The sequence below is a fragment of the Denticeps clupeoides genome, chromosome 8 (genome assembly GCF_900700375.1).
Source record: "Denticeps clupeoides chromosome 8, fDenClu1.1, whole genome shotgun sequence".
In the NCBI taxonomy this organism is placed as follows: domain Eukaryota; kingdom Metazoa; phylum Chordata; class Actinopteri; order Clupeiformes; family Denticipitidae; genus Denticeps; species Denticeps clupeoides.
Window position 1 is genome coordinate 14,686,390 of NC_041714.1, and position 23,512 is coordinate 14,709,901.

Below are 23,512 nucleotides of genomic sequence, written 5' to 3' on the forward strand. Positions count from 1 at the left end.
ATAAATACGACATCCTTTATATCCACATCATGTCTTTCAGTCTTCTTTCTCACTACAAGGACATCTGGCTACTTTTCCACACAATACAACTTAAATCATGTTTTTTCCACCCAGTCTTTTTCAGAAACAACTTGATATTTGCATATGTTGCTTAATTTGTTAGCAGAGAATGATTGACAGCGCTTTTTTGCAGATGGTGATTGTTCGTGTGGATAATGAAGCAGTCCAGACGGCTGAAAGACTCACAGACACGTGCAGTAAAATGAAAAATTAAATTAAACGTAAATTTAACCAGTAAAAACATAAAATGACACAATAAATCCTAACATCTAATGTTTTCATTTGCAAATGAATTCATAGTTTTAAAAATAACCCAAGAAAGAACAAAAGTCATAAGGGACGCCCCCGGTGAAGCCCCACATGAGCACAGGGCCTGAAGGAGGACTGGTTTGATATGCCGCGATAGAAAATTTAATTGACAGCCCATCTCATTAGACATCAAATGCAAACAACGTGTCAAGTCCCCCCTGACTGCGGGGGGACTTTTTTTTTTTTTTTGCTTTGTTTCACTGAGAAAACCGTACCGCGTTCCCACGGCCTCTAATCGAGTTTGGGGTCCCGTCGGGATCCGCGTGTGAAATGGAACCGTAAACCTGCCCACAGATTTACATGCTTGGGCGTCCTACACTCCCCCCATAATGTAGCCATCCATCACTGTCCCCGCCTAGTACCAGCAAGCAATGGCCTTACCGTGCTGACAGGCAATCAGGGCAGTTTTTTCTTTCTTTCACTTTTTTTTAAGTGAGCCAGCATATTCTATAATGTGTCCTGTCAATCACATCACATTTAACACTCGTTCCATCAGCCTATCAGACGCACACATAGATTAATAACTGGTCATTAATAGTTCCTGACACACACAGAGTTGCCTGTCCATAGTTTTGCATTTAATTCCAATTCACCACAGACAGCCTGCCGCTGCTGGGGAGTCTCCAGCTTTCACAGCCGTGGGTCGTCTGGTTCAGATTCTGGGCTTTGATTGTGTTTATCCTCTTGAAAAGGCGAGCCTTGGAGGAAACATCAAAGTGCGCCAATGACATATGTAAATGCAGACATGAACGAGGAAAAATAAATAAATAAAGATATAAAGGGTCCCAGATGACAGACAGCACACAGAGACACTCCTCAAGCTCCTTATGCTTACTGTTCCAGAACCCAGGTCCTGGCTCCTCGCATCATTTGCATGTTGTGGGTGCAGGGTCAGAGGGTCCAAGTGTGCACTGGGACTGGGGGGCATGTGGGGTGTCACCGTGGTCACCGAGGAGTGACATCCTGTCACTGCGCAGCCCCTACTGGTTGTGTTGTGTTGGGCAATCGGTCTCCTGTATCCGTGTCCCTCCTCCTGTCCATCTCTCTATGGATGTGACTTGACCCATCTGCATGAGTTGTTGGGGGTTTGTGGAATAAATATATTGTTGAAGACAGCCAGACAGACAGACAGACAGAAGAAAAATTATAAAGTCAAACACAAAAGGTGTCTTTGTTTGTCACACATTGGTTACAAAAAGAAACCTAGAAGGGACTAGACAATAAACACATAATAAAGAAAGAAGGGGGTATAGTTATTACATAGTGAAGGATGTTTGTACATTGAAAAAATTAAGGAAAGACAGATATCAGTCAACCAATAAATACATTAATAAGTAAAATGACTACAGTGCATGGTGTGTGTGTGGAATAGGCTATAAATAGAATTGAATAAAAAATGCCTTTTGTTGTCTCTACACACCTGTACAATGATATGTACAATGATAAAAGCAACTCCTTCAGTACAGACATGTATGTAGACAATAGTGCAAGAAAAAAAAAATATACAAAATACAATAAGGTGTCAGGAATTAAAAAGTGACCATGCTATATACACATGGGATGAACAAATAACTTAGTGAGGTTTTATATACAGTGTGTGTGGGTTGCAGAATTTGCACAATAGAATATTGTTACAAATAGAATATGTAACAATACATTGGATTGCTTCTGACAGACAGGATGTCAAGACAGGATTATCGTTGATGTCTATGTATGCACATGTGTGTGTTTATGAACAAAGCTAAATAAAAAAAAATAAAATGAATAAATGAACAAATAAATAAATAAATAATTACAAGTCATTATTTTTTATTGGCTGTACACAATAACCCATGCAACACCCTTATATTCATGTAAACAGAATAGTATATAATGTGTATTCGCCACACCCTTCAATATGGCCACTGGGCTAAAGTCACAATGTCTGAGGGTCTTGTAATTTGCCAGGTCATCCAATTAAGACACTAAATGAAGTAAAATCACAGGCCTTAAATGAAAATTAGACAAGAAAAAAGCCTGGGCAATATAGCCTGGAGATAAGAGATGTCGGACGGCTCTTCCTCACTAAGACACACCCGCGTGTCTTTAACGGCAGGACTCAAGGTCGTCCGATCTGAAATCATTCGTCTGAATGACCAGTTTTTCATTGCCGCAGCTCCATCAGCGCCCTGATTACAGTAATGAAGATCAATTAGCTGCCTCCGTTGGCGGATTGTGCGCTGGCCGTTGCCTGTTTCCTTTTTATCTGCTGCCCCTGAAGGCTGGGGAGGAGTGGCCTTGCTGTCTGAGGCTCGTCAGAGCAAAAATCTTAATTAATTGGAGCGACGTATGGCCACAGCTGCTGTGATTACGACACTTTCATCCTTTCTAATTGACTGCTCTGTGTAAAAAAAACTCACCCCGCGTGAGAGTTTGGCCCGGCGCAATCACACCGCCTCTCGGCTGCTGACCGCAGAAGGTCGGCAGACACATCCTGTCCTCCTCACCGATGCAGGAACTGACGACGCACCGGTGAAACGTGCAAACGACCACAATTACTGCATCGCACTGGGGCCTTCGCCTTGACAGAGGATCTAACATCTTTAGCAGGGTGGTAATTAGCTCCGGAACGACGCTGTCAGAGTAATAATAATTTCTCAGCCGGTGATTACATTTTTAAAAGATCCTTGGTATTTTCAGTGTAAAGGCCCCCTCTGAGAGTTTTTTTTTGGGGGGGTGGTACCCTCAGATCAGTGTTCGGGGGTAGGCCAGCCGGCCAGTGAGCATGTCCTCTACTGTAGGCCTGAAGGTGGGTGATAATTAATATGTGGCGTGGGGCTGTGATGAATGAGGCAAAGTGGAAGGTTTTTCATCAGGCGCGAGACAGGCGCGTCTCTCTCCTCTTCTCCCAACCCATCCCCAGCCCAGTGAACGCCCCAAAAATAACCCCCACTTTCTGCAGAGGTCACCAGAAAACTTCAGAGTTTGTGAGTGTGCATACTATGCACTATGGTTGGCCTTTTTTAACAATGCTGTATATGAAGATATGTAACATGCACTCACAGTGCATCACTGTTGTAATTTAGAAATGTGCACTGGAAGTGCATTAGTACTTCATTGAGACCTTTATTACTGACTATGACATTAATAGTCATTGCAAAGATGTAGAAAATAATACACTTTGGGGCTGCTTTTTGACCCATGATATGGACTGAAGTGTGATAAAGTAAGACTAATGCACTACACAAACCTTTTTATTATTTTTATTCTGAACAGTTTAATCGGAACATTTTGCTTCATGACTATGTTGATAAAACCAAATGCTTTACTGAGATCTTTCAGAATGTTACTATGGTTACATACATTTGTGAACGGTTTTGAGAAACGTTTCAGTTCATGGGCTTTCTGTGTGTGTGTGTGTGTGTGTGTGCGCATGTGCAAGAGATCATCAGTCAAATCTAGTTTGAGAAATTAGCTGCCCAGCTCCCCTCTGCCTCTCCGGCCGGATGTCCTGACTGTGTGACGGCGGTGCTGCTGTCGCCGTGATGGAGGGATATTAATACTCCCACCTTCCTCGTCCCCTGGCAGCACAGCCTGTTTCACATCTCAACTGGGTCATCACTTCCGTGTAGCATTTTCTTTATAGCTTTAATGAACACTTGTTCTTTTTTAAAATTATAACATAAAAAATGTCATGCATGGACATCCATTTCACCATTGGACAGGGGACAACATGACCATTTTCAGTGATTTAAAACCAGATACCTGAAGGTTACAGAAGAATTTTGAAAGAGTGTTTAATTTTTTTTTTATATATTTTCTATATATATTCTTACATTCTAATCATTCCATAAAAAACTACTATATACACACACACACACACACACACACACACATATATATATAATTATTTATGATCATTATATATAATTAAATATTTGAATAAATAAACTGTTACAGAGACAAGTGTGGGGAAAAAGGCTCAGCAACAATATTCATCAACAATATTCATCATCTGACTTCACTGTCCATTTCCATTTTTATGAAGGGATTGTCTCCGGCCAGGAAGAATTTTGAATTAGTGTCATAGGTCAGACCCCAATGCAAAATGTGTGAAATGTTTACAAACAATGGCAACAATTAATGCATTTAAAAATGTGACCGCCCTGGTCAACAACGTGCCATGGCTGATTCTGACCCAGCATGCAAAGAGAGCGTGTAAAGAGCGAGGAGACTGTGATGAAAATCTCCCCGTTTCATTTCAGGCATCATGTCGTTAGAGCTCACAGCGCCGTTTACATCGTCTCTCACACACTCAGACACATTCACACCACACCTGGCACTCTCTCTCACACACACACACACACACACACACACACACACACACACACACACACACACACTTATCCACAGCGTGTCGGTTGAGTGGACAATAACACGGCAATTGCATTGGGCTTTGGGGAGCGTCAGACTCCAACAATGCGCAGCTGGTGCCCGAGACGGGGGCACGGCGATGATGTCTCCTCAGCCGGGCCGCCCAACGCAAGACAGAGGCGCTCGCTTTCATCTCGCCTCTCATCACGCCAAGGCCTTTACCACGACACAGACGTGAGAAGTGAGAAAACGCCAGGCGTCCTTTTGGAAGCGTTTGCATCTGTGTGGCAGTGACGTTGTTTCTCTTTTTTTTTTAAATGACGTGGGGGCTTCTTGGTTTCTGAATGCCAAGGGGTGAATCAAAAGAGAATTTAAAACGGGCATGTCAGTTTTTTATTTCTATGAAATATTTTTCCTCTTTTCTTCTTTCTACTGTATCGCATTTGAGTCAAGGTCAAACTCATTGACTTGTGCCCGGGCTGAAGAGTGAATAGAGCTTCTTTTGATGCGCCGCTGCTTCCCACTTGCACTGAAACGAGTGTAGAAACCTTTAGAATAAAGAGAGTCTGTCAGCCGTTCTTTGTTGGGAGAAAACTTTTTGTTGAAGCGAGTGAGAAGTTTTGTGAAACTACCATATTTAAATGCACACTGAATGCATCACATGGAGAAACGCTTCACAAAAGAAAACACCGTCTCAGTGAGGGTACAGCATGGTACTTCCTGTTGCTACACCTGGCAACTTTTCACCCACTGGCATGTGAGTTTGTCGCAATGTAGCCATTGGGCAACAAAGGCACCTCACATCATGACAAATATTTAGCAACATGTACTGTAAGCAAACTACAGAAACAAAATATTGTATTAAGAAAATGTTTCATTGCAACTCCCAGCAGTTTCCAATATCCGTACTTGGCAAGTTGTCATGACTTGCACTTAATTTTTGACTGTCAATTAATAAAGAACCATACATTATTCAGTAAAGCATTGTGTAATAATGAAAGTTTTACCCCTTTTACCCCTGCTGGACCAAAACATACTGAACTGAACCATGACTAAGGTAAAACTAAGGTACATAGGAAGCCATCGTTTTGCATACAGTTTACATATAACTTTACTGTATTCATCAGACACCCTTATTTAGGAGCAAATTGAGCAAAGGATCGTCCCTACACACTGCTCGCCGGACGCCTATCTCCAGCTAGGAAGAATTTTGAGTTCGTGTCATAGGTCAGACCCAAATGCAAAATGTGCGAAATGTTTAAAAATAATAGCAACAATTAATGCACAGCCCTGGTTCACAATGTGTCATGGCTTTTTCTGACCCAGCATGCAGTTCTCACTGAAGGTCACCAAGGCCACCAAGCAGTGGGCTCACCCTTGCCCTCAATTCACCAAAGGTGATGGGTTAAAAGCAGAGGAAACATTTGGTTGTGTACACCATGTGCAGTGCTGCGGTGTTTCACAACGACAATCACTTCACTTGCACTATAGATGCTCACCAAATACCATGTGAACACTTTTTTTTTTTTTATTATTTGTACTGGAAAACTATTTATCTATTTCTACATGTCAAAGTGAAGGAAGTATTTCATTAGTACAAAGCACTACATTAAGTAGAATATTTAATACATTTTTTTACACAAACTGGGCGGTAGATTATAGTTGCTGTGTGAAGAAATGTCTGACATGCAGGTAAACGGACCCTTTCTGCTTCGTTTTCTAATTCTAGAATGATTGGTGGCAAAGATTAGTCTCTAATGAAGTGAAAAGTGTTTTCCAGTCGACATCCCTGTCAGCGTGTGTTTTTCTCAAGTTCAAGTTCATATTATTTGCATTTCTTAATTAGCTGTTTGTTGAAGTACAGGCGGTCTACAGTCTACATGTGACGCATGCAACGCTGATCAAGGCAGGCAGGGCTTCACAGCAGAGAAAGTGTCTGATGGCGTTTGGCCTGTGATCTGTGTATTAATTTAACATAACAAATACAGAACAGACAGTCCATAAATTATCATAATTTGAACACAAACCAATTACTTTGGCTATAAGGATTAAGTGATTATTGTTTTTTTTAGAAATTAGTAGGCTTGGTATCGATTGAAAAGAGTAAATGAAAAATGTAAGCATTTTTAAAATATATAATAATTAAAAACTGGTCAACATTCATAAATAAATGAATCCCAACACTAAATTGCAAAAGATTTTTGGTTGACAGTGTCATATACAATGATATAAGCACCACTAGATGGTGTCTGTGAAAGGTGATTTAGGTGATTAAGGTACATAAACCTACATTTAAAAAGAAGGCCTGAAAACTGAAAGTAACAAAATGTGCAAATATGTGCATTTTATGAGTCTATGATGATTGATGAATTAACATGATGATCAATTTATGACAACCCTAGTATTATATTTTAGATATCACGCATACAGGATCAAAACACTGTATAACAGCTATACAATCTCAACAAATCATAGCCCCAGCCTCATATTGTTTGCTGTATATATATTTTCCCTCTAACATATTTTCTCCTTCATTTAGCTCCAAAGCGTGAAGGGAGAGTGCTAATACTTTTGTAATGATTTATTTACACTGATGGCAGCCGGTCGGTTCCACTCAAATGTGCCATGCATCAGAAAAGATGAAAATGTGATAATGCCGAATATTGCCAGCAAAATTGGCTCATTTTTCAGGACAATGTTCTAGGCAAACATATGGTAATGACGCTCAGCGGGTGTGCCGACGCCAGCCCGCTATGTGTTGCTATCTCGTTGCTCCCTAAGCCGATCGCACAAAGTGGATTACGGTTGTGATTCTCCACTTCCTTGTTGCAGTAGGGTATAGTGATCTGGCGCTAATAGAGTGTGTGCGGGGTTACTGTCGTGCTCATAAATAAATGCGGTGCGCGCAAAACAACGATTCCAGCGAAGCTACAGACACCCGTTATCTTCAGTTAAAATCCTCTCAGGCCCATCAACTGTGTTTGATGACATGCTAAAATCAGATTGCTCTGATGAAGGGCCTGTTTGAGGCTCATTGCCAAATCACGAGCATCTGTCAGACTCTCCGCTCCTTCACAGCCCTTTGAAAAGCAAATGCGTTTTTTGTCGGTTTTGAAACTTTTTGACTGGACCTTTGGTATTTCGTTCTCTTTCACTCTTTGTGTCTCTTTTTTACACACACACATATGCAGCGCTCCCTGACAGGTCCTTTATCTGTAATGGCCCACTTAGGCCTCGCGCGCTGCTCCTCTGATTAATGCTCATCGGCCGCATCCTGAATTTAATCTCCCCGCAGCTGCAGTAATCAACCGGCTGTCAGTGCGCTTGGCCCGGGCAGGAGGCCTCTGAGCAACAGGTCCACCTTCCGTCCCATTGCTTTCTCCCACGCGTTGTGCTGCGGGGCCGCGGAGGCTCGGTTTAACCTTCACATGCTTATAGAGGGAAAAAAAAACAAGAATTGTGTGTGTTTTTTAACCTTTAACTTAAACTTTCAATTAACATTAGGAAAATGAATAATTTGACTATTTCATAATAAAATATTAACTTGTAATGCATATGTGTCAATCGGCCATGACATTTTAACCACCAGTCTAATTAGTAGGTCTTGCATTAACACTAAAACAACCCTGACCTCTGAACGTATTGACCAGGAAGTTGTGGGGTGGTACCTCGATATAATCAGACTGAATTGAGATGTGTTGGCTTGGCCTACAAATGCTTCAACTCAAAGTGTTCCTCAAACCATGAACCATGTTTGCAATGTGTCAGGGCACCATCAGGGACTAAAGGATAGGTTGGTAGTATGTGTCTGAGTAACAGCCACATGAATGCAGGACCCAAGGTTAACCATCATACTGTCTCCACCAGTTTGTCTTCATCCTATAATGCATCCTGGTCCCATTTCATCCTCAGACAAGGAACACAAACACCAGGCCATAATGTAAAAATAATTCTGTTCACCTTGTTCAATTGCTCCATGGTTCTGTTCTGATGCTTCCATGCCCATTGTAGATGGTTTGTCATTAGACACCTTATTTCCTTCCTTGGACCACGTTTGGTAGGTGTTGAACACTGAAGACCAGAAACATCTCACAAGAGCTGTACTTTTTTAGATGGTCAGACCCAGCCATCATAATTTGGTTCTTGCTCAAATCCTTAATTTATGTTTTTGCTTCACACACATCAACTTCATGGACAAAATTCTCACTGCAGCCAGGCAGACATTCAGGGACTCTTTCAGAATGGGTTAGACCATCTGTTATAGGCGAAGAGCAGTCAGACCTGCAATGTTCCAGACTCAGACTGGTCAGCCGTCCCACCCTTCAAACTGATTTTTTTTAGCTGCATAACATAGGACATGAGCCCAAGGAAGGATTGTGACTCAGTGACATTCATTTGAAGCCACAGTCATCTTGGCAGCTGGGCCCTTATCTGCCAGCAGATAAGGAAATCATTAAGGGGCATGTTGTAAGGAGTGATAAGGGGAAAGAAAGGGCGGATGTAAAAATTGATGTAGCAAGAGGGTGACGGATGAGGTGGTGGGGGCAGCAGTTAGTGAGCAGGCTGGAAAGTGCTGAGTATGATTATGTCACAAGGGAGAAAAAAAGGATGAAAAAGAAAAGGAGTGGGCACACATGCTGATGACAAGATATCCTGTAATGTCAAACCTGATTTCCAAACATGCTTTCCATAGAAACTCACCCCTGAAACAGCAGTTGAGCATGTCCACAAGATTCAATCACACCCCTGAGTGATATTCCTCCGTGGTTTACTTCTAGTGATAATGAATAAATAGAAAGGTCTTGTAATATAATATTTGTACCTGTAATATGAAGTGCTTAGGGATGTAAATGTACATGTTAACTGCAGTGATCATTTGTAAATATTTAAATATTATGTATATATGTTAAATTCAATCAATGCAGTATTTTTCCAGTGTGGGGCCTTGCCCATAGCATGTAATGCAAAATTCTAGTGATAATTGTAGGGGCAGTGGTGGCCTAGCGGTTAAGGAAGTGGCCCTGTAATCAGAAGGTTGCCGGTTCGATTCCCGATCTGCCAAGGTGCCACTGAGGTGCCACTGAGCAAAAGCACCGTCCCCACACACTGCTCCCCGGGCTCACTCAGGGTGATGGGTTAAATGCAGAGGACAAATTTCACTGTGTGCATCATGTGCTGTGCTGCTGTGTATCACATGTGACAATCACTTCACTTTAAACTTTACTTTTAAAATTCGGAGTGGAACCTTGGCGGATATTTAAATGCACACAGTATGTGACACACGGTCCACTATGCTTGTAATGTCCTGGAACCTTGGGCCATTTCCCTTTTTTGTCTTCCTGTCTGCCTAATTACCTTGATCATGTGGCCCTAATTATCCTAATTTACTCCCTATAGACCCCCCCCCCCTTCCCCCCCGTCTTGCCATGTCCTTGTCACTCATCTTGTCCTTATATCCTCATATGTATGTCATTGGGCTGTTCACATTCAGTTGAGACAATTGTGCTTTACACCTCAAATCAGTCATGGCAGTGTTTTGGGGCACATCATCCTAAACTTTTACATTTACATTTAAGGCATTTAGCAGACACCCTTATCCAGAGCAACTTACAAGGTGCTTTCATGTTACTATCAATGAAGTGATCTTCATTGATGGAATGATCTAAAGGACCATAATCACCCTGATTGTAACCCTAAAGCAGCCAACACACAAGGCAATGGTGCCCCTCTTTGCTTCTGGAACAAATGGGTTCCCGGGCACTGCTACAGTGCACCTTCCTGCTCATTCTTGTCAAACACTTTGCTTATTTCTGGGCTCCACCTCTTGTCCTCGTGCTCATCTGGCTCCCCGGTGCTCACCCCATGGATCTTCTCACATTTCTCCATAAACTGACCAGGCTGGGGAGGTAATCATGAGTGTTGCGGGGAGGTTGAAACCCTACTCTCCCTCCCTCATCCCACAACTCGTCTCAATCCTCACCATCACAGTCGGTCAGGTTGGACTCTGCTGTGAGGATGTACACACCTTACAACATATTACTCCACACATGGGAGGATGCGGGACCAGGAGACCTCTGCCCAGTCTATCCCACATCGGGATCAGCAGGAAATAGTCTGCTATAGAAATAGTCCTCCTGGTGAGTGAATGTAGACAGCATCTCTTCTACAAGTTGAGCTTTCTGTTAAGACACAGGCGCATGGCAATGTAAACATAAAGTTAATCTTAAATATGGCTTCATGACCTGAAAAACACAAAGAAAAGGGAAAACACATGCAGCATGAGACACGAGCAAAGCTCGACAGGGGAGTGTGGGCACGAAAAGTTTACCATTAAAATTGTATGCACTTTATTTCTGGTTTAGTAAAGAAAAAGTAGACCAGATCATCTCCCCTTAACACCCTGTCTGAGCATCTTTTTCACGCTTAAAACGATGATTTATCAAGTTTTCATGTTTAGGGCAGTTTTGCAGATACACTTACGTTCAGTCTGAGAGATATGTATATAAATTCCTTATATGTATATAGTGAAAGTGAAGTGATTGTCATTGTGAAACACAGCAGCACAGCACATGGTGCACACAACGAAATGTGTCCTCTGCTTTTAACCATCACCCTTGGTGAGCAATCGGCAGCTATGACAGGCACCCGGGGAGCAGTGTGTGGGGACGGTGCTTTGCTCAGTGGCACCTTGGCGGATTGGGATTCGAACCAGCAACCTTCTGATTACTTAGCGTGATAGATTTTCTCATCTGGTATTATTAATTTATCTTCCGGCATCAGTTTATGGTTTTTATAGTTTAACCTGTTCAGGAAAAACAAATGGAAAACTAAATTGTATTTCAACACAGAACTGATGCTGCATTTATTGTACCTTGGAAGTGGGAAAGCAAACTCAAAATTGCATCATTTTTAATGTACAATGAAATCCCTCAGCTTTGTTGCTAGAATTTATATTAAAAATCATATGCCTTTGCGAAACAACATTTAAATACATAATGGAGGATGAGACAGCAAGAGATCCAGCCATGTATTCAATACATTATAGACATAATTAATAACAAAAATTAACAAAAATTCAAGTTCAGATGCTGCCTGACCGTCCACTCTGTGATTGCTTAAGTTTCTGCTCTCTGCTTGACTAAAGCAATAAAGTATTTGTAATAAGACACATAGAACTTGGACAGCATTTCCAGGACAGCATTTTAGCCCCTTCGGTCTGTGGCCTAAAACCTGATGATTTTCAAATCTATAAATAAAAAATGTGATGAGTAGACATTTTTTGGATCATTAAAATCCTATATCCTGTGCTCCTCCCAGTAATGCTTCCATAAATCTCTTGTGACACTTGTGACTGGCCTGGAGTGAACAGGGCACCTGGGTCTGGTGTGGTGTCACCACAGGACACAGATAAGTGAGCGATGTTCACAGCATGGCATCGGAAGTTTTTTGGACCAGAAGATGTTTAAGTCTTATTCCGTTTTCCCCCCTCCAGCGATGTTGTTATTCCACTTTTTTTTTTTACAGACTTTTTTTTTAGTTCTCACTCTCCTCTCCTCTCCCCTGCCATCTTCTGACACCCGTCTTACTGCCCCTTCCCCCTCCACACTCCCACACACCCATTATCACACTTTCCACAGGGAAACAGAGGGGTACAGAGACAGAATAGCGCCGTATTTTTAGACTCTTATCGGTCTCGTTTTTTTTCACTTTCTGCAGAGAGAATCTCTACCCATTGTCTCTAAACTCCTGCAGCCCGCAAAAGCATTATTACAAAAATAAAAAAGAGGAAACAGAGGAAAAGGAACCAGAGTGAGAAAGGAGCAGCGAATGAGAGGAGAGTTTCATTATTAATGAGAGGAGACATCTGGAGCTGTCCTTGTTGGATCTGTTGGCCTTTATTGACGGCCTTGTTGCGGTGACAGTGCCGGGATTAGTTTTCATTTTGACTCATCAACGTGTCAGCACAGCCAACATTCTCCTGTGGCTCCTGGCTATACTTGACCTGACAACAGAACCTTTGTCCAAAGGTCATACGAGTATTATTATTTAAATCCATGCTCCATGATCTATGCTTATTCCATATAAGAAATAAATGCTGTTCACAAAAAATGGTTTTGTTTCCTTTTATAATGGGGCGGTGGTGGCCTAGCTGTTAAGGAAGCAGCCCCATAGTCATAAGGTTGCCGTTCGCATCCCAATCCGCCGAGGTAAAGTGTAGTGATTGTCACATGTTATACACAGCAGCACAGCACACGGTGCACACAGTGAAATTTGTCCTCTGCATTTAACCCATAACCCTGAGTGAGCAGTTGGCAGCCATGACAGGCGCCCGGGGAGCAGTGTGTGGGGACAGTGCTTTGCTCAGTGGCACCTCAGTGGCACCTTAGCAGATCGGGATTTGAACCGGCAACCTTCTGATTACGTGGCCGCTTCCTTAACCGCTAGGCCACCACTGCCCCACTGAGGTGCCACTGAGCAAAGCACCGTCCCCACACACTGCTCCCCGGACGCCTGTCAGGGCTGCCCAATGCTCACTAAGGGTGATGGTTAAAAGCAGAGGACACGTTTCGTTGTGTTACCATGTGCTGTGCTGCAGTGTTTCCCAGTGACAATCTCTTCACTTTCACTTCACAGTAAATTCACAGGTTCAAACCCCACTTGCTACCATTCTGTCCCTGACCAAGACACTGAGTGTCTCCAGGGGGGACTGTCCCTGTAACTACTGATTGTAAGTCGCTCTGGATAAGGCCATCTGATAAACTGTGTAAATGGGACACAATGGTAATAAGTGGGATTTCAAAATCAAGATGATAAATGTATGAAATTAACAAATTATGTCCTTTGTACATTCTGTAGACATTTCTAGTATATTTTGGTATAGTGTAGTTGGTCTAGTATATATTACACTATTGTTTGTTATGGTTGGGGTTATGCCACAAAAATTCACATGACGGATCACATCATGGATAAAATATGGCTAGAGAATTGTCTGCAAATAATTGTCTTGATCCTTGGTAGGTCACAAAGCTCCTTTGTGTGTTCCAATGCCAGCACATCAGTTTCTAGATTGTCCAGTGAATTATGGGATATATGACTTCTGGCTTTTTGTGCTCATGTTGCACACGACAAATTTTGAATTTTGGAGTGAATGTAGCTGACTGATGACAGCCAGTTTCTCACATTTATGAACATTTGGCAGCCGGTGCTAATGCTCAGATGGCGGATGTGCCTCGGTGAACAAGTTCAGCGCTACTCAAATGCCTTTTCCGTGATTGGATGAATGTCATGTGATTATTGCGTTCAACACGCCCTTTCTCTTCCACTGCTCTCTGATATTTATATATCTCCTGGTTGGCCTTAGGGCTTTGTGCCGAAGCATTGTGCATCATGGTGTGTTAAACATCGTTGAAGGATGTTCAGTACCAGCCTTTTCTGTCCTTGGAATCTACAAGGAAGAACCAGAAGAGTCAAACAAATCCTTCTGCAAAAACAATCCATTTAATTATCGTGTCCTTTATCATTTGTACATGCATTTTAGCTTGTCGCAAGGAAGGCGCTGCGTATCTGTTGGTTTAAATGCTCTGTCAACGTTTGTCATAGTAAAAAGCATAAATCTGATTTGCAGAACGTCCTCAGATGTGACAGCATATGCAGACTGAACGTTAATGAATATGCGTGTTTATTCACACATAACGCAGGAGCCAGATTCAATTAGCCAGTGGCTGTCTTCATGCCAAGGCCTTGTGCTTTTATTGGGAAGCATTGAAATGGAGACTAAACGAGCTTCAGCAAACATGTCAGGCCTTGCTGGAAAACTGGACGTTAGCGCTTTCGGCTTTTTTTATTTGATGCTCTGTCCTAGAGACTTATTTTCCACATTTAGTGACAGCGTCATTACTACTTTGTCTCTTTTAACACCAAACCCAAGCCTTGCTAACAACTTCACTCGCAAATAAAACAAGTTGCACATACACAAGCGGGAGAAACAAGTGTGTGTGTGTTTGCATGCCTCTGCAAGCAAATGCAGTCACTTCTACACTTACGAGTAGACAGCGAGCTACAGCAGCGCCCCTGCACTCTGAAAAATACAAATGTAAAAACACAGTACCCTACCAGAAGTACCGGGACAGCCGCCAGACTGCAGAAACAACGACCTGTCAGGAGAATATGCTAATGTGCCTGAAAAGAGACAGAAAAGTATTCTGAGGCAGAAGGGAAAAGGCGGATGACACTCAGGATGAATGTCAGCGTGTTGAAATCCGTTCTTGCAGTGGTTCTTGTCCTGATTCCTGCAGGATCCCCGCCAAAATGTTTGCTTTCCAACCTGCCATGTTCATTATTAATAGTCCATTAATACACAGTTTAGTTCTCATGCACTGGATTGTACTACCATAACAATACAATACAATCCCCACGTGGGACTCTGAGGACGGGGGACTGTCTTCTGGAATTACAGAAATGAGCAGAGAGCTTGCTAGTTATCTGTATGTATGTGTATGCTGTATATCCCACCCAAGTCTTTTTGATGGTGTGTAGTTATTTCTGACAACCAGATGATGAACTTTAATTATATTTTTATGAACAGTTTTAAAAGGGGAGGAGCTTGTAGGCATGATTGACAGCTCTCACACATCCTACTTTTTATTCTGGATCCTATTCAAATGTCACACGCCCAGGTGTAGTGCAGGGCTCCTGAGTTTTAGCAGGGCTCCTCGGTTTCATTTACATTTACAGCATTTATCAGACGCCCTTATTTAGAGCGACTCAGTAGTTACAGAGACAGTCTCCCTGGAGACACTCAGGGTTAAGAGGCTTGCTCAGCGACACAATGGTAGTAAGTGGGGTTTGCATAGTATGCATTTATTTAAAGGCAAGACCTTATATATCAGACTCTCCAAAGATACCAAACTCTGTGTAATGTAAGAGGTAGGACTAGAGGCGCTAGTTACTTTCTGGGACAATTTTTGCTTCAGTTGTTTAAAGTTCGATTAATTACTTTGCATGTCATTAATTTTGTGCTTGCATTCTTGCCATTCCTTTTCTTTTGAGGGACCCTATGTGAACCCAAGAAGGCTCTGTTCATGATAAACTGAACATCACAATTGTTTAAACTAATTGAAACAAGGGTTGTGTACAAAAGGTAATAATGAAACAATTTGTTATTTACAGGGAAACTGGGAAGAGCAGGGAAACGTCAATTATTGTTATCATTAGAGCACAGTTCTGCGGCACTTTTTAGCTGTTTAGATAAGATGGTACTCCGTGTGACAGCACAAAAATTGTGATCTGACTGGGAGGCACGTTGTCTAAATGGACCATTCGAATAGGATCCAGTGATGAATAAGCGTTAGAAAAGGGAGAATGAAATCTTTTGACAATGGTGCCATGGCAGGGAAAAAGTTTTTCCCTGGAGGTAAAGTTCTGGCACACAATCTGCTGAGTCCGCACATTTATTGACGACTCTATCGATCACATTTTATTTTATTACATTGTAGCAGGTGTCCCAAAACAGTGAGTAAGGGCGAAACAAGTTCATAAGAATGAAAAAATTAATGAAATAAAAAAAAAATTCAATGTTGATCTTAATTTTTTGGGCAAATTATCAGCTTGAGGTGCCAGTAAGTTAAAAGTTCTTCATCTTACTGGCATGCTTTTTATGCTGCACGTTGTAAATCCAGGAATTGATTTGGAAGAGCTTAGCTGCCCTCAACAAAAGGTTGCGTTGCTGCCCGACGACCCCCCATCGATGTTTCCGCCCCTGTCATCCCTTTCCGGTACCCTCTGCAGCAATAAAAGCAGACGAACTCCACAGTGATCAAACAGCTGTCGCGTTCGGCACCTCCCCGCTAACAGTCGACTGTTTCCTTTAACAGGCGAACGTGGTGAACACTAAGCCTCCAAACAAAGACTGCGGCATTCGCCTCACCCTAGACTAATTTCCTCTGACTGCTTTGATGGTGCTGAGCATCTGAGGGGGTGACCCGGGGAGCCCGGATTTCTGTTTCATCCCTCTGTCCCTTCCAGCCTGTGATTCATCCTGTCACATGGCATCATCACAGGTTCTCATGCCCAGCCTCACCGGATTCTTACAGTGAGAAAACGCTGCCCGGTTTTATATATAGAGCAAATTAAATTGGCTTTAGGCCTCTCTGGCCTTGAAGATCAGGGGGCTCCTTCATTTTTCAAGGATGTCAGAAACTTATGGGCCTTGTAATGGGTTTGATATATTTAAAAAAAATAATAAATAAGGTGCCATTCTCACCTTGGTTTCTTCAATTTAGAGGATAGTATATAGCTGCCACAATAGGCCAGGGGTTTTGTGATTGAATGTCTTTGTGAGGAATACCTTTCTTGTCATAGCCAGAATAATAAGAGAAAAAGTATTTATTTAATTATAAATATATATAAAAAGAAAAATAATAATAATAATGTTAACAATGTACAATTGTTAAAAGGCAATGCAATCATTAAGGAATATCTTAAGGCTAATAATTATAATTGTAATAATTATAATAATTTTATCACAGCCCCTAACAGTCACGACTGGGCGCTGCTGGACTCTCTGCCTGCACCAATCAGCCTGACAATTAACGTGGTACCTGAGACTGACCTTTATGTTTGAGTTATGTTATGTTGAGTCCTATCGATTTGACACTCGCCTGCGGGTTGTTTAAGTTTCCTTTTGTTTCTTGCCTTTTGTGTTAAGTTTATGGTAAAATCCTTTTTTTCAGTGGCAACCTTCTGCGGCTCCCTCCTTATCGTGACACTAACTGTCCATTTGTCCTTGAAAATGAGCCTGTCCTGGCTGGTGTCCTCACAAGGATGAATCAGTGATTAAAAGGTCTTAGAGGCAGAGCACCTGGTGAGTGTGTGTGTGTGTGTGAGATATTTGAATGTGTGCATTACACCGGTTAATATGTGACTTTCTATGTGAGAGCTTTGTCAACTGTGTGTGTGTGTGTGTGTGTGTGTGGTTGTTTTGGCAATGAATTATGGCTTGGTTTGAATTTTCAACTGAACAGGTCAGAGGTCAGAATATATGTGGTGGGGGGTGTTGAGGGCGCGTGCAGAATGACACTTTTTACAGCACTTGCACGTGAACGAGATTTGAACGGGGTTACCTTTAAAAATGCCTTGCGAACCTGAAGATTATTGGCCCTGTCGGCTTACCATAGTAGAGGCTGGGAGTAGAGAGGGTGCTGCGGTGGTCTCATGGGAATGTTACAGATGGTCATTATTATTATTGCTACTACTACTTAATAGGCTTTGCTAAGCAGGTGCATTCATGTGGACTTGTTCTTTTCATATTAAGACACCAGATCACCAGACATTTACAAAAACACCCACAAACTCTTGCCATTTCATTTTTTCCTGGTTACTTGTTTTGGTTGCAAAACTGTGCTGAATGATTGATCTTTTGTTAATGTAGAGGATCACTGTGTCGTCTGGTTTACGTGCTGTATTTATGATTGTGAGATACCGTTAGAAGACCCCCCTACTATTTCCAGCACACACACACTCACAAACCAAATCAGCCAAAGCTGGGCAAATACACCATTTACATGTACATTACACTTAAATCATTTATCAGACACCCTTATCCAGAGTAGTTACAGGGACAGTCCCACTGCAGCAACTTTGGGTTAAGCATCTTGCTCAGGGACACAATGGTAATCAGTGGGATTTGAACCTGGGTCTTCAGGTTCATAGGCAGGTGTGTTACCCACTAGGCTACTACCACCCTACATACACCAAATGTATTAAAAGCTCGATATACTCACAGCTTTACTGTAAATAGGTTAATATAATATAATATAAACCAGGACAAACCAAACCAGGGGCAGTGGTGGCCTAACGGTTAAGGAAGCGACCCCGTAATCAGAAGGTTGCCGGTTCGAATCCCGATCCGCCAAGGTACCACTGAGGTGCCACTGAGCAAAGCACCGTCCCCACACACTGCTCCCCGGGCGCCGGTCATGGCTGCCCACTGCTCACTCAGGGTGATGGGTTAAATGCAGAGGACAAATTTCACTGTGTGCACCGTGTGCTGTGCTGCTGTGTATCACATGTGACAATCACTTCACTTTATTATTATTATTATTTTAAGGTGAACTGTTGCTGTGCAATGTATTAGTAAGGCAAAAATAATAACACTTTTTGGTGCTTTGATCCATAATTTAAGTGTTATAAGGTCACAGTTTTCCTGTTTTCAGATATTTTATCACTGCTTTGAACAGATTTTACTACCCGGCGCCTAACTATTTTATAAAAGGCTGTGCACAAGCGTCTTTGTTGCAAAGTGATAAAATAAGAAATAAGTGCCCGCAGGGCTTCAGCCACATTCTGTTTCTAGCATCACAGAGGTCTTTGAATTTGTGGAAAGAAGAGATCGTCGACGTGGGCAGACTCACTGAGGGCCTGTGAAGCCCGCACCAAGAGCTGCATGATTATACGGAATGGGAGCGTGGAGAGCTTAGTGTCTGGTGTCTCAGCAGGATGGAGGTCAGTGGAAGTGAAACGTCCTGGACTGAACCCAGCTTATCTGCCGGAGAGCATCAGAGAGCTGCAGAGCTGGAGGAACTAGTGGCTGATGTTCTCCAGCATTCGTAACAAGGCCAAGGTCGTGGGGTTGCCAGGTTGGAGAAAAAGGTTCTCTGCAGCACTGTGCAGTAAACCCACCTATTACATTATTTACATCAATAATGCAGGTTTTTATATAGCCACAACTTTAGAGCACTTTTCATGCACTTCTTTCATTATATGGGAAGATGACAAACTGCTGCTGACGTTGCATGAAAAAGGCACTTTTCCAGATCCACTGATCTTCAAAAGCAGCCTTAGATAAACCTTGATTCCCTCCCATCTGTGTTTCTGATTGGTGAATAAAACTGACAGGAATGGGATAATAATAGACTTCCAAAACAAATTCATAGTTGATAACTGATAAATTGATAACATAATTCATAAATGTGATATTTTTCCCTTGATTATTCAGATTATCTTTTCTGTAAATAAAGCTATGATGTGTTGCACATGACCTTCACTGCCTTAAATATTGAGACTTAATTTAATTGCTGACATTTCAGGTTGGTGCCTCACTCTACTCTTAAGGAGTGAAGGGAGGTTCTAGAAACTGCAGAATCTAGTTAAATGGGCACCTGCTGAGCTTAAGGATTCATCACCCTCATACTCACTATTTTCACTTTTCTGGTGATATAATATTTCACAATTCACCCTTAGGAATGATGCTGCTAGCCTTGTGAACTCGATCTGTCCATTGCTTAAAACCTGGTGTTCTATATGGAAGACCCGTTATTTTTTTTACCATTATTTAGTGACCTTGCAGATGTGTGAACTGTGTGAAAGGATGGGACTCATTGTTTAACCTCCCTTGAAAATTAACATTTTGATTTGCAAATCTGTGAGCCAAATAGGTACAGCTACATCTCGCCAAACATTCCTTTGAGTAATAAGCGACGCTGTTGGCCAACACTGAGCAGCTCTGGTGACATCAGCCGTCCAATCTCAGCTGTTTCGTCTTTGACGTGTCACTTTAGTTTAGCTCTTGGAGGCAAGATGTGTCAAGGCTGCATCATGCTCAACGAGCATGAGGTGGGAAAGAGGGTGGGTCCCTGTTTCTCTCAAACGTTTCCTCTGGAGCCTGTCCAGGTTTGTGAACATTGACAGATGCGCATAGGTGCTTGTCACCGTCCGTCCGTCATTAGTTTCATCACAGGAAATTTAACACGAAGCGCCATCATGCGTGAAAGCCAACCCTGACAAACGTGCCATGCATTTGCATGATTAGTGATTAGCCGGTGGGTAAGTGATGAACTCTCTGTCATTTGATTACGTCTGTCAGGAAATCCCAGGTGAACCTGGCAGGTGTTTTGTGCTGGATGGCCATGTATGAGTGTGAGAAGCAGTTTTATAACACAGCTACTTCCGGTACTATACACAGCTTAACAGCTACTTCCGGTACTAGAACCTGATTGGCTAAGCCATGTTGTAAAATACTGGTGGTAAAATACTTCATTCGAACCAGAGGCGTGAACCTTCACTGATCTCACGACTCGATTCCATTAGTTTTCATGGTCAATGCGTGTCTCCCAGTTACCTGATTGTGTTCATCTGTTGCATGTAGTATATATGTATCCTGTTTCCGCCCTGTCCCTGCCCAGTCATTGTGTATGTTTAGTGTCTTGCCATGTGTGTCAATGTACTTCTAATGTATAAACTTATTTAGCCTTACAGCTTTTATATAGTATTATCACTTTAAAAGAAAAAAAAACGACAAACAATACGAAGAAAATAAAAAAAAATTCAACTAAATAAAAATGGAATAAGCAAAATGTCCAATTTTCAAATAAAGAAACAAAACATTACAATTACCGCCCTAGTTTGTGACACCCTGGGGTCATGGAGCCATTACAGCTGTTGCCCATGGAGTTCTGATCCATCCTAGCTTGTACGAATTGGACTTAATGGGTCGGGACTCCATAGAACCGAAATTAAAGTGGACACGTGAACATAACCTGAGTGGTAGTTTATGTTCCTGGCCTTGTGCCTCACGCCTGTGGGTTTCTTTTTTTCTTTTGTTTTGGCCCTTGTGCCGTCTTTCCCAGTTGGCCTGTGAAGATTATTTATTTATTTAAAATGACCTTTTTAATATATAATCTTAAACTGATTTCTGTTTTCACTTTTATTTCTTTTGCTAGACTGTTCCATAATATAACCACTGTTATTAAAATACACATACTTTTTAAAGTTGTTTTGACACTATGCATTTTTAAATGTGGCCAAGAGTCTCCCTCTTAATTATTATCACCCTTTTTTCACTTGTAACTATTTCTGTATTTTATTTGCAGGTATGTTATTTCTTGCTTTACATTGTTTGTGCTGTTTTACATTAAACTAAGTCTGCAAAGCTCATTTGTGTAGTCCTTTTATTCTGTGTTATTTATCATTCTCATGGCCCTTTTCTGAATTATATTTATTGTTTGTATTTTGCTGTTTTAAAGTAGATCAGTTCCACAGACTTCTTTAGAATGCCTTAGATACAGTAGTATTAATGTACACTGATGTATAAAGTACTTTCTGGTTGCCAACTTCCCTGTGAGAGGTTTCCAACAGATTCTGTTATCTAGGATCACTCCAAGAATTTAGATAAAATTTTCTATACATATGCACACAAAATATATTTGTATCATCTGCAAATAATGCAAATTTTAATGTTATACTCAGCAAAATTCATGTATATACATGAACTTTTTTGGCACTAATACAGATCCTTGAAATGCAAGGATACAATATTCATGAATACATTTAGTAATATCTTCTGTTAAATCAATCAATGGCTATTATTTCTAAATAAAAATAAACTGTCAAATTGTTTTATAAATAGTTTTCTTTTTATTCTTAAAACCAATAACAACGTCATATATTTCTTTCTCCTCCACTGTTCTTAATTTCTTTTCTTGTTCACCTTTATTTCATCTGACAGTTTTGTCCTATTTTTATGACTATGAACTTTCCTCTTTTCCACATTTTGGAGATTTCGTTTGGGAATCAAGGAGGTCAGGCACTTTTTTTGGATGGGAAACCTGCCATACAAACTCCATTTTTGTTCATCCCAAATGAATAGGTCGTCAGACACTTTGTGGCTGAGTTTCTGTTGTGTCTCAGTAGATAAGATGCTTTATTGATCCCAAAGGGAAATCTTCCACTGTGCAATAATGTCATGGAATATAACTGGGAAGAGCTCTTCCGAACAAAGGCATCAACAAGAACATTTATTTCTTATTAAGCCCAAACTCACAAACAGAAGGTTGAATCCCGTTCTGCTGATGCCCGCCAAACTTTGACCGTGTCTATCTTAGACCCATTCTTTCTCTACTGATATGTTTTACATCTGATGTTGGTCACCTGAGGTCAGTTATTACCTTTTGATCACACAGTGTATATGAAGATGCTGTTGTGCAAGTAAGTGAAATGTGATGATTCATGATATGAACAAAGATGATGATTATTATGCATTTTTTTCTCCACTTTTGTGATCCGCAGTTGTTTTGATTATCAGTCAAGTTCCTTCAATGATTGTGGATTTTTTTTTTTTCCAGAGCATTCTTCTGCCAGCGAAGACTGAGGAGGATATATTTGCCCACTTGGGACTGGAGTACATCGAACCTTGGCAGCGAAATGCGTAGAGGAAATATAAAAAGGATTCATTGACAGCTACGCATACGCCCACATTAGCCCTCGCTTGTCTGCACATGCTGCTGGACCACAGTTCCCTGCCATCATCATCATCTGCTTGTTCACAACATGCACCCAATTCAGGCTGACGCATGCTGATCAAGTCTTATTGTTTGTTTGTTTTTTTTATGAATTTTGCTAAGTGCTTTTTTTTTCCATCTTCAAGTGTGTGTGAGGTAGGTTTGAGACTCTGTGTGTAATCAGCACAGCAGTCCTGGCCCTCCACCTCACCCCAGCCTGTAGACACACGTGATGAGCCGCTGGTGTTACTTCCAGGCTGATTACACATTCAGCCGAGATCGTTTCAGGCTACGGATCCAAATTCCTCATTACTGCACGCCATGCGCCTCCTGCGGAGTGCCGGTGAGGACATCCCTGGCTCTTCATCTACAGAACACTTGCAGTGGAGCAGGATCTTGTACCCAAGTAACCAATCACATGATCTCCTGTTGACATTGCTCATAGTTTTTCAGGGTTTCTTGAAGAGTTGGCTGACTTTTAATTCAACAGAAAACAAATTTTTTGACCATGAACC

General features: G+C 41.7%; 1 protein-coding gene across 1 annotated transcript in view; it reads left to right on the forward strand.

Moving 5' to 3' along the window:
* Positions 1-23,014, forward strand: part of dntt (deoxynucleotidyltransferase, terminal) — a 71,168-nt gene extending 48,154 nt beyond the window's left edge. The window contains exon 11 of the mRNA XM_028989606.1: positions 22,842-23,014. Coding sequence (XP_028845439.1) covers positions 22,842-22,928 — 87 coding nt within the window. The 3' untranslated portion in view covers positions 22,929-23,014. The remainder of the gene's footprint in view (positions 1-22,841) is intronic.
* The last annotated feature ends 498 nt before the right edge of the window (positions 23,015-23,512 follow it).